This window comes from Lineus longissimus, chromosome 6 (assembly GCF_910592395.1).
Source record: "Lineus longissimus chromosome 6, tnLinLong1.2, whole genome shotgun sequence".
Taxonomy (NCBI): Eukaryota; Metazoa; Nemertea; class Pilidiophora; order Heteronemertea; family Lineidae; genus Lineus; species Lineus longissimus.
Genome location: NC_088313.1, coordinates 3,876,213 through 3,891,992, shown reverse-complemented (window position 1 = coordinate 3,891,992; position 15,780 = coordinate 3,876,213). Strand labels below are relative to the sequence as shown.

At 41.4% G+C, this 15,780-nt stretch overlaps 2 protein-coding genes across 3 annotated transcripts in view; both read left to right on the top strand.

The window, feature by feature from the left end:
* Nucleotides 1–2,142: 2,142 nt before the first annotated feature.
* Nucleotides 2,143–15,780, top strand: part of LOC135489743 (phosphatidylinositide phosphatase SAC2-like) — a 310,728-nt gene continuing 297,090 nt past the window's right edge. For both annotated transcript variants that reach the window (XM_064775239.1, XM_064775238.1), the window contains exons 1-3: nucleotides 2,143–2,302; nucleotides 3,304–3,384; nucleotides 9,743–9,879. In XM_064775239.1, coding sequence (XP_064631309.1) covers nucleotides 2,206–2,302; nucleotides 3,304–3,384; nucleotides 9,743–9,879 — 315 coding nt within the window. In that variant the 5' untranslated portion in view covers nucleotides 2,143–2,205. The remainder of the gene's footprint in view (nucleotides 2,303–3,303; nucleotides 3,385–9,742; nucleotides 9,880–15,780) is intronic.
* Nucleotides 10,313–12,354, top strand: LOC135488953 (uncharacterized). The gene is made up of 3 exons (XM_064773953.1): nucleotides 10,313–10,402; nucleotides 11,530–11,692; nucleotides 11,808–12,354. The coding sequence occupies exons 2-3, from the start codon at nucleotides 11,655–11,657 to the stop codon at nucleotides 12,352–12,354; spliced, it is 585 nt and encodes a 194-aa protein (XP_064630023.1). The 5' UTR covers nucleotides 10,313–10,402; nucleotides 11,530–11,654.

Genomic DNA, 15,780 nt, shown 5'->3' with positions numbered 1-15,780 from the left:
CCATAGCTCAAACGGAAGTCGCTCTGAAATCAAGGAATTGTGGGTAGAAAAGATGTAAACTCGGAACTAAATCCTACCCATTGTTGGCATACTCGTCCTCAAGCGGGGAATTTGAATGTGCTGACTGGCCAACTACAGCAGCAGAATACTATGGGCGGTTATTTCCGCATTAAATGATGTCCTAAAACGCGTCTTTATAACTGGCGTCTCGCGTGTGTGTGTAGAGCAACCCGTGCGTACAGAGCAAAACGCGCGTATCTAACTCGCGACCCCTACAAAGAACATAACGCGAATGTATAACTACTGTCGCATAAACGTGCCGTCGGATAACTAGTGTCGGATAAGTGCTGTCGGATAACTGCTGTCGCATATAAGGTTCCTCAGCCTCCCGCATCGCGGCGCTAGTTATTATTACTTTTGTTCTAAGCGACGTAATCCTGAGTTTGAGACAGAAGAGAAAAATGGCTAGGCTACTAATCAAGATCCACATGTGCTCCAGCGGGCAGCACGCATGCTGCAAGACGTTGTGAATTTGTTGGGCAGGCCTACACAGGACCAGGTCCCTCTTGATAATCGGGTTGATAATATTGCAGCATCTGCAGTGCCTGCGACTAGTACTAGTAGATCTACGACCTCAACCTCTACACCTGTACCTGGTGGTAAGAATAAAATTGATGCAATAAGGATACCGGTACATAGTGTACTACATGTATATAAGGGCCTCGGCCTACAAGCAATAGCCTAATTATTCGTTTTAATGTCGTCCTTAGAGCAAAAACAATAATCATCAAGACACAAGAGCGCCGCGATGCGGGAGGCTGAGGAACCTTATATGCGACAGCACTTATGCGACAGCACTTATCCGACACTAGTTATCCGACACTAGTTATCCGACGGCACGTTTATGCGACAGTAGTTATACATTCGCGTTATGTTCTTTGTAGGGGTCGCGAGTTAGATACGCGCGTTTTGCTCTGTACGCACGGGTTGCTCTACACACACGAGTCGCCAGTTATAAAGACGCGTTTTAGGACATCATTTAATGCGGAAATAACCGCCCATAGAATACTTGACTTGCCAAACTCAGCTCGACGCCGAACTGCAGCGCCACTCGCGGACAAAGATAGAACAACTCGACATTTTTTTCACCGGGTTTCTCGCTGCGCATGCGTACCAGCGTCATCTTTTGTTGATTTCCGCTGGTACGCATGCGCAGCGAGAAAACCGGTGAAAAAAATGTCGAGTTGTTCTATCTTTGTCCGCGAGTGGCGCTGCAGTTCGGCGTCGAGCTGAGTTTGGCAAGTCAAGTATTAAGGTCATACGCTGCTGATTACAATATATCTAACTTCGACCTCCTCACTTGTTGAAGTAGGAACATTTAATGTTTCTAGTTTGGAAAGTTTGGAAAGCCTTGGTTGAGTCTGGTTCATTGACGTTTAGAGCTTTCATTCAAAAAAGGAAATGTATAAGTTGATTTTGAATAACATTTGTACGCAAAAGTTGGTTATTGTCCGTAAGGACGTTCATTGTAGGTGCATTTTGTAATTGATAGCATCAGATAGGTTTGGCAATTGATAATGGGGAGGGTAGCACCGGACGCAGAACTAAACTAATGTCAAGATGATTGATTATACTTCCACACGCACCGCTACACTCCGGACGCAGTGGACCGGCCTCGTTCCTCACCCTAACGAGGAGACCAATATAGCATGACGCATGGGCTGCCCAGAGAGCCTGCTCAGTGTGGGCCCGCCGGTGTTGAAAAATGGCAAAGTAAAATGAAAGTACTGGGAAATATATATATTTAGATATTTTCATGTCCACTGGCACTGTCACCCCGAACGATCAATAACCCATTTATAACTTCAATTATAAATAACATGGTCTGGTTGTTCAAAACAAGTTTTTCACTGAAGCTAACTTAATTTGGTGGTTAATCTCATGGACTTTGCTAATTCAAGTGAACACCAGCGTTGGTGACAAAACTAAACAACCAGGCTGGGCTCGCGCTGGGATTTTTTTCCGCAGGACTACCATTTCTTTTACATCAGTTTAACGCGCCATCAAGCGGTGGTAAGTGTAAACCTAACGACATCAGACTCTGACGTATTCGAAATAGTCGCTGTGAAGAACATGGCGAACACGAAGAGGGAATTTTGCAATTTCGGATAAGAAAACGTCGAAATCTCTCACATTTCTGCAATAATGGAGCTCTATGAAGCAAGGGATCATTATATCATTCAAGATGGCAATAATTCACTTTGGTGTAACCGTTTTGACGGAGGCATGTTTGCTGGGACGGGTATGTTTGTGTCATTTCCGTCCACCTGTCATTTTTTGACGGGACTGGCCGGCGGTCCGGAGACATGCATGGGAGATGTGATTTTTGCACTCGGCACTCCCCTGACCACATGGCCCATGCTGACCCTGTCATCCCCGGCCACATGTCCCATTTGCGGCAATGCATGCATTACATCACCACCTACTCTCGTATCACATATTTTTATTTTGTTCTTGCCTGATGCACAAAGATTGCAATGCATGATGTTGTTTTGGTTAGGCCTAATGAATTTTCCAATTCCATTTGATATTGAATAGTCACTTTAACATTAGGTGCCAGGTGGAGGAAGTCACTGCATGGAGGTAGGCCTATTGCCTGTACTGTAGGTACCTGTATCACATGTGGTGTGCGACCATGTGGTCTTTTGTTTATTGCTTGTTTGTTGTCAGCAGTGCCTTTCTCCGCCTGTAAGGGCCTCTATCAATCAATCATGAATCATTCACAACGACACATTGCACAATCAAGTGTTGTATCGCCATGTCGTGCATATAAAGCCATTAGGCCTACGTCATGACGTTAACATTGTCATCCCTTTTAAGGGTTGACCATCCAAATGGGCATTAGGCACTATATTGGCTAGATTTTGGGAATCCTAAAAGTAATTAGACCTCCTTTAAATTTAAATGAAGTGAAGGCCCATTTAAAACATGGGAGGCTGTTCTCTGGAAAACAGAGAAGAACGGGCTCCCACCCTTAAGAAATTGGCATACTTTGTTTTGAAAGAGTTTAGGATTTCAAGTCCTAGTCAAAATGGACAGTCAACCTGTAAGTGTACAAATGGTGTAACTAAGTTACGGCAGTGCTTTGAACAAGAAATGAGAAGGACTATTAGGGATCTTAGAGATTCAAAAAGAGTCCATTTATTACTGTCCATGAATGTTTACAAAAAAAGATAGATTCTGAGAAATGTACTCTCAAGAAATGCTGTGCTCACTAATTTGTCTTTCTGTTTCTATTTTTAGCCATGGATCTGTGTTCTGCCTGGAACCCAGTATGTCTTGGGCGGATTTATGGTGTCATAGGAAAATTTAGGATTCTGCCTGGTAAGTAGCATCGCAAAGTGATCAATGCACCCCTAATCTTATAGTTTTAGGTCTACACTAAGTCTAAGTAATACTATCTATGCTCAACCAAAAGATGGAATAGGAAGCCATTTCGTTTTTTTGACACATTTTGGCTTGAATTCTTTATCTCTTTTACACCACAATGCCCCTGTCGTGCTTAGGTAATGTCCAAATAATGTATACATGTTTTGGGGCTAGATGTTACTTTTGAAAGACCCAAAACTCTGGGACTGCAAGGGAGATGTATTATTGTCAATATTTCTCACAATAAGATGGCTTCCAGTCACAAAACCCTTAATTGATTGCCATCACTTAGTGAGCTCTTCACTGTATCCAAGATGATGAATGGATAAATAATCCATTTGAAAATGGAGTAATTGGAAAATGGAGTGAAATAGTTTTTAGGAACACTATTCCGATATGATGATGGTGATCAATGGGCACTTCAATTCTTTTTCATTTTAAACAAATGAAGTAAAAATTCACTGTGGCAAATACAAAAAAATCAACTCCTTGCTAGAACACAATAAATGCTAGGAAAAAAGGTTTCGCAGGAAGGAAGTTTTCTTCATCTTGATGCCAAATCCTCAGAAATCTGTAACATCTCTAACATCCAAGTATCAATCCAGAGCAAAAAGGTCCTGCACTTGCAGCCCGTTAATTGATTAACAGGGCTTATCCACTTGTGTCAAAAGTAATGGGAGTTTTGTTGCTAGTCTGGAGTAACCATGGCAATGACACTACAAATGCTACAAGGTGGAGATAATCGTGTTTGATGTCTGACAGTGATCTGTCTCCCATAATAGCAATGATCTACAATTTGGGGAGTTTCAACAGACTTATTTAAAATCAATAAGTAAAAAAAGAAAATGTCTTCTTCTTAGCATTTGGCCCAGCATGTCAATCATTCTGTGGTCCTGGTGGATGTCACAAAATAGTGTCCAGGTCATCCTCAATCGCGAGAATTTTTTCTTGACATCATGATTCTCCGGCCATGCCGTTCTCTGTTTGGCTATGAAAATCATTGTTTGTGTGATGTATTGCACTGTAGTCTAGCATGTTCCAAGCTGAGCTAAAGTATCCCATCAGGTTAGCTCACCACAATACCGTGGTATACATGTATGGTAGTCCGTTAGCAGACTCTGTATTTTGAAACCGCTGGGGTGATATGGCACAAGTACTGGCACATAATACATTACCAGTAATGTTCAGTGGCAGAGAGAAATTTGTGCGAGAGTGATCAATTTGCTCCTGTGATGGCATTTTATGGGAGCGATGTGATATTTTAGGAGTGATGTAATAGCAATTCAAGTTGATGCAACGATGGTCACGAATGGGAGATTGTTCATCACTTCTGCCAAAAGGAGATTTGCAGGGGACTACAGGAGCGGGAGTGATCACTGGGCACCGTCTCCTGACTGCCACTGAATGTTGCACAGACAAATAACTGTTGCAATGCAATAAAAAAATATGGTACTGTGTCCCACATACATTGAGGCTGTTGTCCCGTAGTCTTATGATCAATTTGAATGCCACCTGCATTGTGCACTTTCCGAGTACATAGTCCACGCCTAATCGCCTGCTGCTAATATATTGGCGTGCTATATATAGAAAAAGATTCTGTTGAAAAAATCAATTGACTATATGACGAAAATATGTTTACGATTGGTCAGTTTATTTTGAATGTTAATCATGTCCTCATGGAGTTATGTTGCATGTAAGGCGACAATTTCAAAATAGATCACCAATCATCCATCTTCTCAAAATAGTCATAGGCCCAGGTTTTGTCTTTTGAAAAATGTGTGTTATGTTTTTTAACAGCCCTTCCCTGCTATGACAATGTATGAGTTGAAGCTCTAAAAGTTCCTGTGCCTATGACCGGCATCTGGTTCCGCTATGAGTATTGATCTTAGTGAGGGTGAGATGAAACAGGGTCCAAATCCAGGATAAAGGGATAGTGCCCTTTGAGAATGAGACAGTTGAGGAACCCTCATTGTTAAAAGTGCAAATACAAGTCTACCAAAATTCATCGTCTATTTTTTTTAAAAACAATTTTTCAAATAAGAGGAGGAGGTGCCTGCCACTGTAAACTGACCAGAAGGCAATTGTCGTGCTGTTATAATCAGACAAAAAAACAGAAGCCTTCACATTGGTGAATTATCATTTATTTTTGTCCTACATGTGTACATACACTACAGAAATATTGTAGATGCTTAAAACTACAATATCAATATGTGGTTTGGTCTTCAGATTGATTGATCAGTGTGTTTTGTGTATCTAGACTAACTCTTGACTCTTAGCAACAAAACAGATCGTAGAACACAAGGCTAACTCTTGACTCATATAGCCACAAAACAGACTATAATCAACACAAGACTAACTCTTGACTCTTATATCAACAAAACAGACTGTAGTCAACACAAGCTTAACTCTGGACTCTATAGCCACAAAACAGACTGTTGTCAACACAGGACTAACTCTTGACTCTATAGCAACAAAACAGATCGTAGAACACAAGACTAACTCTTGACTCTTATTATATCAACAAAACAGACTGTAGTCAACACAAGCTTAACTCTGGACTCTAGCAACAAAACAGACTGTTGTCAACACAAGACTAACTCTTGACTCTATAACCACAAAACAGACTATAGTCAACACAAGACTAACTCTTGACTCAACAAAACAGACTGTAGTCAACACAAGATTAACTCTTGATTCTATAGCCTCAAAACAGACTATAGTCAACACAAGACTAACTCTTGACTCTTATTGTAATAGCCACAAAGCAGACAGCAGTCAACTCGGGACTAACTATTCGCTTTACTGTGTTAATCTTGCCCGCTCATTACATACAGCATACGTAGCAATGCCTGGGACTAAATAGCAATCAATGACGCCCTCGGGATCAATCATGCTACTGCTCACCAACGAAGGATGCTCTGAAATAATCAGCTCTTGATTGTGATTGGAGTGTGCGGTTAACCTGAAAAAACTGATGGCTATCCATGCTGCATGATAATCGCATTTCAGCTGGTATTTTTGTGGCTGAGCAGGTGCAGAGAAAATTAGTGGAGGTGTCCCATTCATTATTAATGAGGTTATTTATCTTATATGAGGTAATTGGCTGAGTACACTTAAGTTGGGTTCATGGTTTCCAATAATCAATTGGATTGGAATGATTGTGCTTCCCAAGGACGTTTTTAAAAGCAAACCAATCTTTCAAGGCCCTTCAGTATCAAGCCTGTTCCACTGTAAGATTAAAAAGTTGTGCCCAAATTAAATTTGGGATGCCCAAATTAGAAAAATGGATTCTACTGTCTGATGGAAGTGCAGAGTTTCATGCACTGTTCATTTGAGTTTCGTACTGATTTCCAATTCCATTAAGACTTGAAGAAAAGTCCCTCTTCTCAGCTCTTTTCAAATGAGAAAACTAATCCATCGCAAATTTTCTTCTTGAAATCTCAAGCCAAAATTTAGAATGTATATATGGGCAGCACAAAAGTCATACGCCCTTGCTACTGCATGTACTATGCCGGGCTGTATTGGAACTATTTGGTCATGGGGGGGGGGCAAAGGTGCTCTGGGGGTGTACAGGACACCACTTTTCGTACTTTTCGCATGTCATTTAGTAGAGTCAAGTCTTCGAGAGCAGTAACTCCCCCCCCCCCCCATCGTCCATCATTGAATACGCCCCTGGCTGCAATGAACAAATTAGGAACGTTTTGTCAGAAAGTGAGGCCAGTGCATTTTTGTCCTCAACCATCTTGACTGGTGCAGACTCCATCTGCCTGAAACTTGAAGTGAAAGAACATGTGACTAGTGTTTTGTATCACTCAAACAAGTTGTAATGCTTCCTGATTCTGAAGCTGTTGAACATGATCCATTATTGACTAACATTCCATTATATAGGTGTGTCAATGTGTCAATGCACTATCAGTCTGTGCTGAAGTATTTGCATGATACGAGTTGATACACTTTATAAAACATTGCTGCCAATGAAATCTGAAAATGAAATCTTCGTCTCAATGTACATGTAGGTCACTCTGATGTAGGTCAATGTGATCCACCGGGAATTCTGCTTTATCTACTATATCTACTATTGCAGTCAGCCAGTTACAGCTGAGCTCCATCCAATTTACGTTGTGTACACATTTAAACAGCCTTTCTTGTTTTGAATGCATTCAGTACAATCTCTCTCATGATATTGTAATGACTGTACATGGCACATACAGTTGTAGTAGAAATTGATTGGCATACAGTGAGTAGCATGTGTGCTCAATGTTCATGTATACCGTCCTCCTAATATATACAGTACGTCAAAGCTTTTTTCAAGCTGCATGCGTTCAATTTTTGCTCTTGTACTTCTGATGTGTCGGAATTAACGATGTTGAAGCCCAATAGTATTGAGGGTTGACCATAGGTACCATCATTTTGCCTAGACCTCCAAATCCCAAAGCAATTGGAACTCTTTCCAAATAAATTGAATGCTCATTTTAAACATGGGAGGCTGTTCTCTGCTTGTACTTCTGATGTGTCGGAATTAACGATGTTGAAGCCCAAGAGTATTGCGGGTTGACCATAGGTACCGTCATTTTGCCGAGACCTCCAAATCCCAAAACAATTGGAACTCTTTCCAAATGAATTGAATGCTCATTTTAAACATGGGAGGCTGTTCTCTGCTTGTACTTCTGATGTGTCGGAATTAACGATGTTGAAGCCCAAGAGTATTGCGGGTTGACCATAGGTACCTTCATTTTGCCTAGACCTCCAAATCCCAAAGCAATTAGAAGTCTTTCCAAATGAATTGAATGCTCATTTAAATCATGGGAGGCTGTTCTCTGGAAAAACAAAGAACAGACTCCCGGCCTTGAAATGAGCATTTACTACGTTTTGAAGGAGTTCTAATTGCTTTAGGATTTCAAGTTCTAGCCAAAATGGTGGCACCTATGGTCTTCTTCTTCTTCTTCAGCGTTCACTCTGCACTTGGAGGGGTCATTCTCCTAGGAGCAATCCTCCTCCAAGGCGGGATGAGCGTATCCTGCGTGCCACTATGGTTAGGCGCCAATTGGGTTTATTGGCCTAGTGGTCCGACTTTGGCGAGAGAGATGGAGTCCACGCAAGCTACTCATGTTTCTCACTTGGTGGGGTCTTAGCTTGCCCTGGCATAGACACCAGGTACAAGGAACCTTGGTTTTGAGTCTCATTCGAAGGACTGTGAAGAGCCAGAAATTTTAGTTCCTTGAAAGCCACGCCGGTTCATCCAGACATACGATCCTGGGTTCTCCCTGGGATCGAACCCGGGCCCTATTGCGTGGTGACCAGCAGTGTAAACCACTAGGCCATGAGGCTCCTTGCACCTATGGTCAACAAGGGTGATAAAACTATGTTAAGGTTCTCCTTTACAGGGGATCAGTCTATAGGTTTGCAGCCTTAAGATACCATAGTAACAAAAAAGTAACGGTTTTCCCATCTTAAAATTAATCTTCATGTAAAAGAGAAAAATTCCTTTGTAAGCAATTCCTGTGTTGCCTGGGCCCAATAGACAGACAGATGACATCACTATTCTGTAATGACTATACTTGAACTCTTTATCATGCATAATGTTACCGCCACTATGCTGCTGGCAGCCTGGGAATACTGTAATGTTTGAATTGACTGAATTAACTTTACTATAGTGCTAAGTTTACAATCCGTTTATAGTATAATGAATTGCTCCTTGATACATGTGGTACTGCACACTTAACATGTTGCGTACTGTATTACAAAGTCCCTTATTTTGTAAGCCAAAGTTTGGTGCCCGGGTGGGGGTTACTGCCAATGACATGAGGCTTTGCTCTTGCTCTACATCTACACCTATTAAAGGTCATCTGAGGCCTTACTTGTGCTCAACATTTACACCTACAGTCCTAAGGTCACCTGGAGCAATCGTCTTGCTTCATTTTACCCTCTTCTCCACTGCCGCTCGTCATCCAAGTCATCCAATAAAAAAAGGTCGGCAGAGTCCTCCCCTCGCCCAAGCTTGTTTTGCACTTTGTACTTTATAGGCTACTGCCACTCGACATCCAGGAGAGTAACAATCCCAAAGCATTTTTGAGAAGGTGTGGAACCTCTCTATACACATTTCCAGAAATGGGGCGCTGAGTGTCCGAAATACTGATGTCATAAGGGGAAACTAGGCCTTATGGTGGAGGGACAAAGGAGATAGTCATGGTTGACCAACACACTTGAATGCCTTTGATGACGGACAAAAAAGAAAAAGTTAGTTCCAATGCAAGCCACCAATTTCGGGAAGCATGTATAGAAAACCTGATTTTAGTGTTTTTTACTCTTGCAGATGATGATTGGCGCCTTATCCTAATCCGGAACCAAAGTCACATCGGCACTCTTCCATGCGGCCATCCCGTTTACAAAGTCACCCGAGTCGTCCTGCTGCCGCTCTCCATCAATGAATGTACAGACTTGGATATAGAGGTAATCTTTCAAAAGTTGGAAGGCAAGCTCTGTTCCTCCAGTGAGGATGGCACTTGAAAAGTAAAAAACTGTTCATGTTAAGGCCCGTCTCCATTAGAGCGTTTTTGCGCGTCGCACGACGACGCGATTATACGCGCGGAAATCCGCTTCGATTGCTCTAATTGATTTTCCTTTACCCCTATCCACAAGAGCGTAGCGGATAACTTAATCAATTTCTGCTCGACGGACACCGCCGGCGGATTAAATAAGAATGCAAAAATAGCATTCAAAGCGTATTTACTCGGCGGTCATTTGACACATAAATTCAGTCATATCCACTTTATTCCGTGCATTGCCCCCTGAAAGCACTCGGACTGTGCAGTTGTGGTTGTAGGGAGCATCATGCCAGGTGACTTGATAGAAAGACACATTTTTGAGATCGGAAAGCACCCAATGATATATGATAAGTCCCTAGCCGAATTCAAAGATACTGAAAGGAAAGAAAGGGTATGGAAGCAAATTGGTGATAAAGCTAATTTAACAGGTAAGTTATTTTGAAGCATATTGATTTAACAGAAGTTGAGAGCCCCGCCCCACTCAGTCCGTGTACCACCCCCACCAGACCATGGACCCCCACCTTGGAGGTTTGCAGCTTTCAGTCTCTAGTGGTCGCCAACTTTCTAGTCCTCCCCGAAACACACTTGGTTTTGCCAAGGAACTGCCCCAGCTCTAGAACTAAAGTAGTCCTTGTACGCTTCTCGGACCATGAGAGCATCTTTCTTTTGCCGATGGCCAGATTTTTCCAAATCGTTCAGGATTCCATCACACGTATCCTCTTCGTCAGGCGTGACATCATTCGTAACTGGTCTGACAGGAACTGGAACACCCCTGTTCTGTAACATGTTGTGCAATACACAAGTGGCCTTCACAACAATATCAACACTTTCAGCGCTCAAAGGAATTTTCCGATGGTAGAGCCTCCACCGATTAGCAAGGATACCGAAGGCATTTTCTGATATCCTTCTGGCCCTGGAAAGCCGATAATTGAAAATTCTTTGATCGTCCCTTAAGTTCTTTCCAGGGAAAGGGCGAAGGAGGTTTTCCATAGCCGGAAATGCCTCATCCCCTACCACGACGTGTGGAACTGGTTCGACTCGTTGTTCTGCCCCAGGAAGGCATTTGTTAGCTGGGATCTCGAGGGTCCCATTCATCAGCTTCTTACCAAGGGTACTCCTTTTGAAGATTCCCCCATCACTATTTGAACCGTAGCTGCCGACGTCAATGACTGTGAAGCAATAGTTCCAGTCAACAAGTGCAAGCAGTACCACAGAAAAGGTTTTCTTGTAATTAAAGTACAAAGTCCCAGAATTTGCTGGTGCAAAAATCTGTACGTGCTTGCCATCCATCGCTCCCAGGCAACAGGGAAATTGCCATTTGCGTCCAAACCCATCTGCTATGTCTTCCCATTGCGCTCTGTTTGGTTGTGGCATATACATTGGCTGCAGAGCATCCCAAATAGCCTGGCACGTTTCCTGAATAATTTTCGATACGGTATGTACTCCAACGTAGTAGCTGAAGGCAATGGTCTTGTACGAATCCCCGGTGGCGAGGAACCTGAAATCATGATAGTAAAAAATGTTTTAACAATAATTTCTTTTTATAACGTTCAAGTTGGACTTGCGAAGACGAAGTGGAAGAGTGTCCGCGACGCTATTAGGAAATATTTAGATGCCATTCCCATACCGAAAAGTGGTCAGGGCAGGACGAAACCCAAGAAGGAATACAAGTATGCAAAGATGTTGGAGTTCCTGAGGCCACATATGGAGAACCGCAAGTACGTAAAAAAAAATTTCAATCACATTACAATGTATGATAGCACAATAGGATATGTCAAGGAAATGTTATACATGTAGCTCAGCTCCTTGATAATATATTTCTTTGTATTGCAGGTCTTCTGGCAATCTTGAGGACCTTGATACAGATACAATTGAAGCAGGCGATGATATTCCGATTGATAATAGCAATGCCGAAGACGAACTCGAGTTGGGTGATGGAACCTCATCGGAATACAATGACAAACAACCAGAAACATTCGCTGCACCAAAACCCAGATGCCAACAAAAGAAAAAGGCTTCAAAACCAGCATCTGAGGTGGATGACGCCATAGTTTCTTACATCAAAAGCAAGAATGAAAAGAAGCCAAAACAACCGGATGAGGATGAAAATATTTCTGACTTTATGAAATCAATGATTGCGAGTATCAAAAAGTTTCCGCCACAAATTAGATCCAGCATCATGTTCAAAATTCATGGTTTAGTGCATGAGGCCGAAATGCATGTAATCTACGGGAGCAGTGGCAACCAAGCATCCCAGCATATCCAGGGTAACCCATCCACCTCGACCGGCTTCTCCAATGTTGGTTCGTGCATGGGTATGGGCCAGATGCAACAACAATCAAGCAATTCGACAAATTGGAATGCTCCAAATTTAATGTAACTTCCAGAAATGGTTGTATGGAACAACAATTGATTAAAAATTTGATGAAAATTACTTTCTTACCTCAAACATATTGCTAGTCGTTCCTCAGGTCCAATCGGCCACCTGAATGCCGTGTATTCCTTCGTTATGTAGCCCTTTACGTTATCCAAAAGCAAGTTGAAATGTTCAGGCATCATTCGAAAGTACAGGAAAAACTTGTCCTCATACCCAAACAGTTTCTTCACAAGATGATGGTATTCACCATATACTGCTCTTTCCTTCAAGATGGGATGCACCCAGTACTGATGTCTTCGTTTCCTCTTCCTTCGTACGTCATAAAGGTAAAGGGTTAACACCTCGATATCAGAATCTGAGGAATCAGACGACCAAGCGGGCATTTTTGTAGTTTACTGTGGCTCTCACCATGAACCAGGCTTGACTGAATGTTCCCGGACCAAGCCCATGTCACTTTTTATACGCGCGAATAACGCTCTTAAGAAACGCGATAATGGAGACCCCTTCCAAGAATTACCACCGCTGCGCAAAACGACGCGCAGAAACGCGTCGTTTTTCGGCGAGCGCAAAAACGCTCTAATGGAGACGGGCCTTTATTCATGATATCTGACATAATGATATTGTGTCAAGTGTATATTGATAACAAGGTTAGAACATGCACTCTCCGTCTGCCCAGAGCTTGGAGGTTGATTTCTCTCAGCCTGGGGGCAATAGTTTTAAACCTCTTGATGCCACTTTATTCAAATTTCAGTAATTCTGTAAACTGCCAAATCTCTGCTTGCGTTCAAAATTTCTGCAAATATTGCAAATAATTATAAAATGAAAATTGTGAAATTTTTTAAATTTGTTTTTGAATTTTTCTCTGAATTGCAGAAAGAGAGGCCCCAAAAATTGGCATTGGCTCAGCATTTTTCCTTCAGGTGGCAGTATATTCCTTTTTCCAAGGAAATTCATAAGATAAGATCCTGTTCTGGTGATACATATGTTTACTCTACCTTCCAGAAACTCAGCATTATTTTCTAGTAATACACCTAGAATTTTGTCTGTTTGACTTGAATATTATTTTAGGTTTGGAATAAAGAACCAGAGAATAGTCAACAACTATTTTCAATAAAAGAGAAAGCTGCAGGAACAAGCTCCTCTATCTTTTCATTACTCTAAGGCAAATTACTCCTGGGATGCATTATACATGTACACAATTTCAATTGATTCCTCCCATCATCAAGAGTACTATACCCACTTTTACCAGTTAAGTCAGCAGCCCCCCAAAAAAATCGGGACCAGGAGTGTAGAGCTATTGATCCAAGGGGCCACCCATATCTCGATCTTAGGCCAAGAATCAAGAACTTGATTGAGAAAGCCAGTTAAAATGAGAAATCCGTCTTTTCATCATGTACTCTATGGCAAATTGCACTCTTGGGATACATGCACAATTTCCATTGACTCCTCTCATCCGGTTAAATTTGAGCCGTGCATTCCCTGTTGTACAAAACACTTTAGATACTAGTCAAGTCTGACAGAATGCTGGTCCTTGGAGAGACTGATGTTGAATGAATTCTTTGAAGTTACTGCTACAGGTGTACATTACTCGCTACAAGTGTGGGAGTAACTTCTCCAGAGAAGCAATGTCTTTGTTTGGTTTCTGAGCAAGACAGTGGCTTGGGGGAGTCGTTGACTGTCATGTTGTTTTTGGTGGCTCATTTAAATGTTTACTAGAACCTGGAACGCTGATGGCAAATTCTGCCCACATTAAAGATGATGTTGTGCTCTCAGGAAAATTGAGACTGTAAAATTAATGTACTTTGTGTGAGGTAAGCGTACTATTGTATTGTCTGCTGTCTGCCGTTTGGTCAGGCGGGAAATGAAGAGGAGCCACTTTCTTTGTCATTGGGTCATCACAACCGTTTGCCACTTTCCCCCAAAATTCAAAATGGCAAACAGTAGTTGGCAAGTTGCCAGCTCCTTAAGATTTTTAAGGAGCATAGTCAGTAATGGTATCATCTTCTTCTTTATCTTCTGCGTTTTGACTATGTGAGATGCACGCTAGACAGTCTGTTTTCAATTACAAAGTCAGCTGTCCTTATGTTTCTGCCAGAGCCCCAGTTTTGTAAAAGCCAAAAAACAGCCCAACTATAGGCAACAAGAATGGAAGATCACGTGGTATGCGAACACGTGGGTGTTTTGCTGGTTTGTTGTGGCCCTCAATGGCTTCCCCTCCCCCGACTGGTGCAATGATGTTTTTTCAAGTGTGTGAGTAACATAAACCATTGGTGAACAGGTTTGTATAACTACATGAAGAAACGACAAATTTATTTTCGTTTTATGACTTTTGCCCTACTATAATGGCACTGCTGTACAGTACTCGTTTTGATTTTTTTAAATCCATCCAGTAGATTTGAAATGTCTGGACACCTATACCTGTCTAAATTTCATACCAAGCAAACCGTTTGAAAGTTTGTTAGTCATGTCATTGTTATCCCATTGTACTAAGAGGGTATGTTTGAAAAATCTATACTGGTACCTGTCGATCGCCACTTGGTGAAGTTTAATTGATTTTGAAAACTTCAGAATCAAGTGGAAACTGCCTACTCCATTGTACTATTTGACTATAATGGAAATGTTTGAAATACATTTCCTACTCCACTGTACAATTTGACTATAAATGTCAATGGAAATGTTTGTAATACATTTCCTACTCCACTGTACAATTTGACTATAAATGTCAATGGAAATGTTTGAAATACATTTCCTACTCCACTGTACAATTTGCCTATAAATGTCAATGGAAATGTTTGAAATAAATTCTTTAACTTTCTGAAATGATTTAATAAAAGCTTTTTTATAATTTCCTTTGTGGTTTCTTCTTCTTTTGTGTTTAGAATTTTTTGGGAATTTTTTTGATGCTCGTACATCGCTACAGACAGTCAGTCTGGTAACAAAGTCAGAAGTCCTTAGGCCCTTGTATTATTGTATTTAAAGATCATTGCTGTTTGTTAAAAATTTGATATTTCTAATCTAAATTTGAAAAACCCTAATTACGTTAATATGTACCGAGTGTCATTGTGCCAATTTGCATGCATGGTAGCTACACTATGGCATTGTGTACAACTGCAATCATATTTTCCTAAGCCACCAGTAAAAATATGAACAGCGCACCTATTTAAACGTGGCATTTTGTCAGCTAGATTCCATGAAACATTAGGAGATACAAGTTGTCAAATAAAGCCGCATATTCTGAGTAGATGCCCTTCTGAACCTGTTTTTTGTTTTGGCCCCTTTTCTTGATTCGTTACTCTATCGTTGATACTCCATTACATATTATGATTTTAGTTACTGTACATTGACTGGTCATTTTAGGGTCAGACCAATGACCAAACATCTTATCATAAATTGATTATGGTTTGGCATTACGAGTTCACCGATATGTAT

Bases quoted from the DNA above. Each gene is read 5' to 3' on its own strand.
- LOC135488953 (XM_064773953.1), top strand. From the start codon at position 11,655: ATGTTGGAGTTCCTGAGGCCACATATGGAGAACCGCAA. The intron at 11,693-11,807 runs GTACGTAAAAAA...TTTGTATTGCAG, and splicing joins CCACATATGGAGAACCGCAA to GTCTTCTGGCAATCTTGAGG.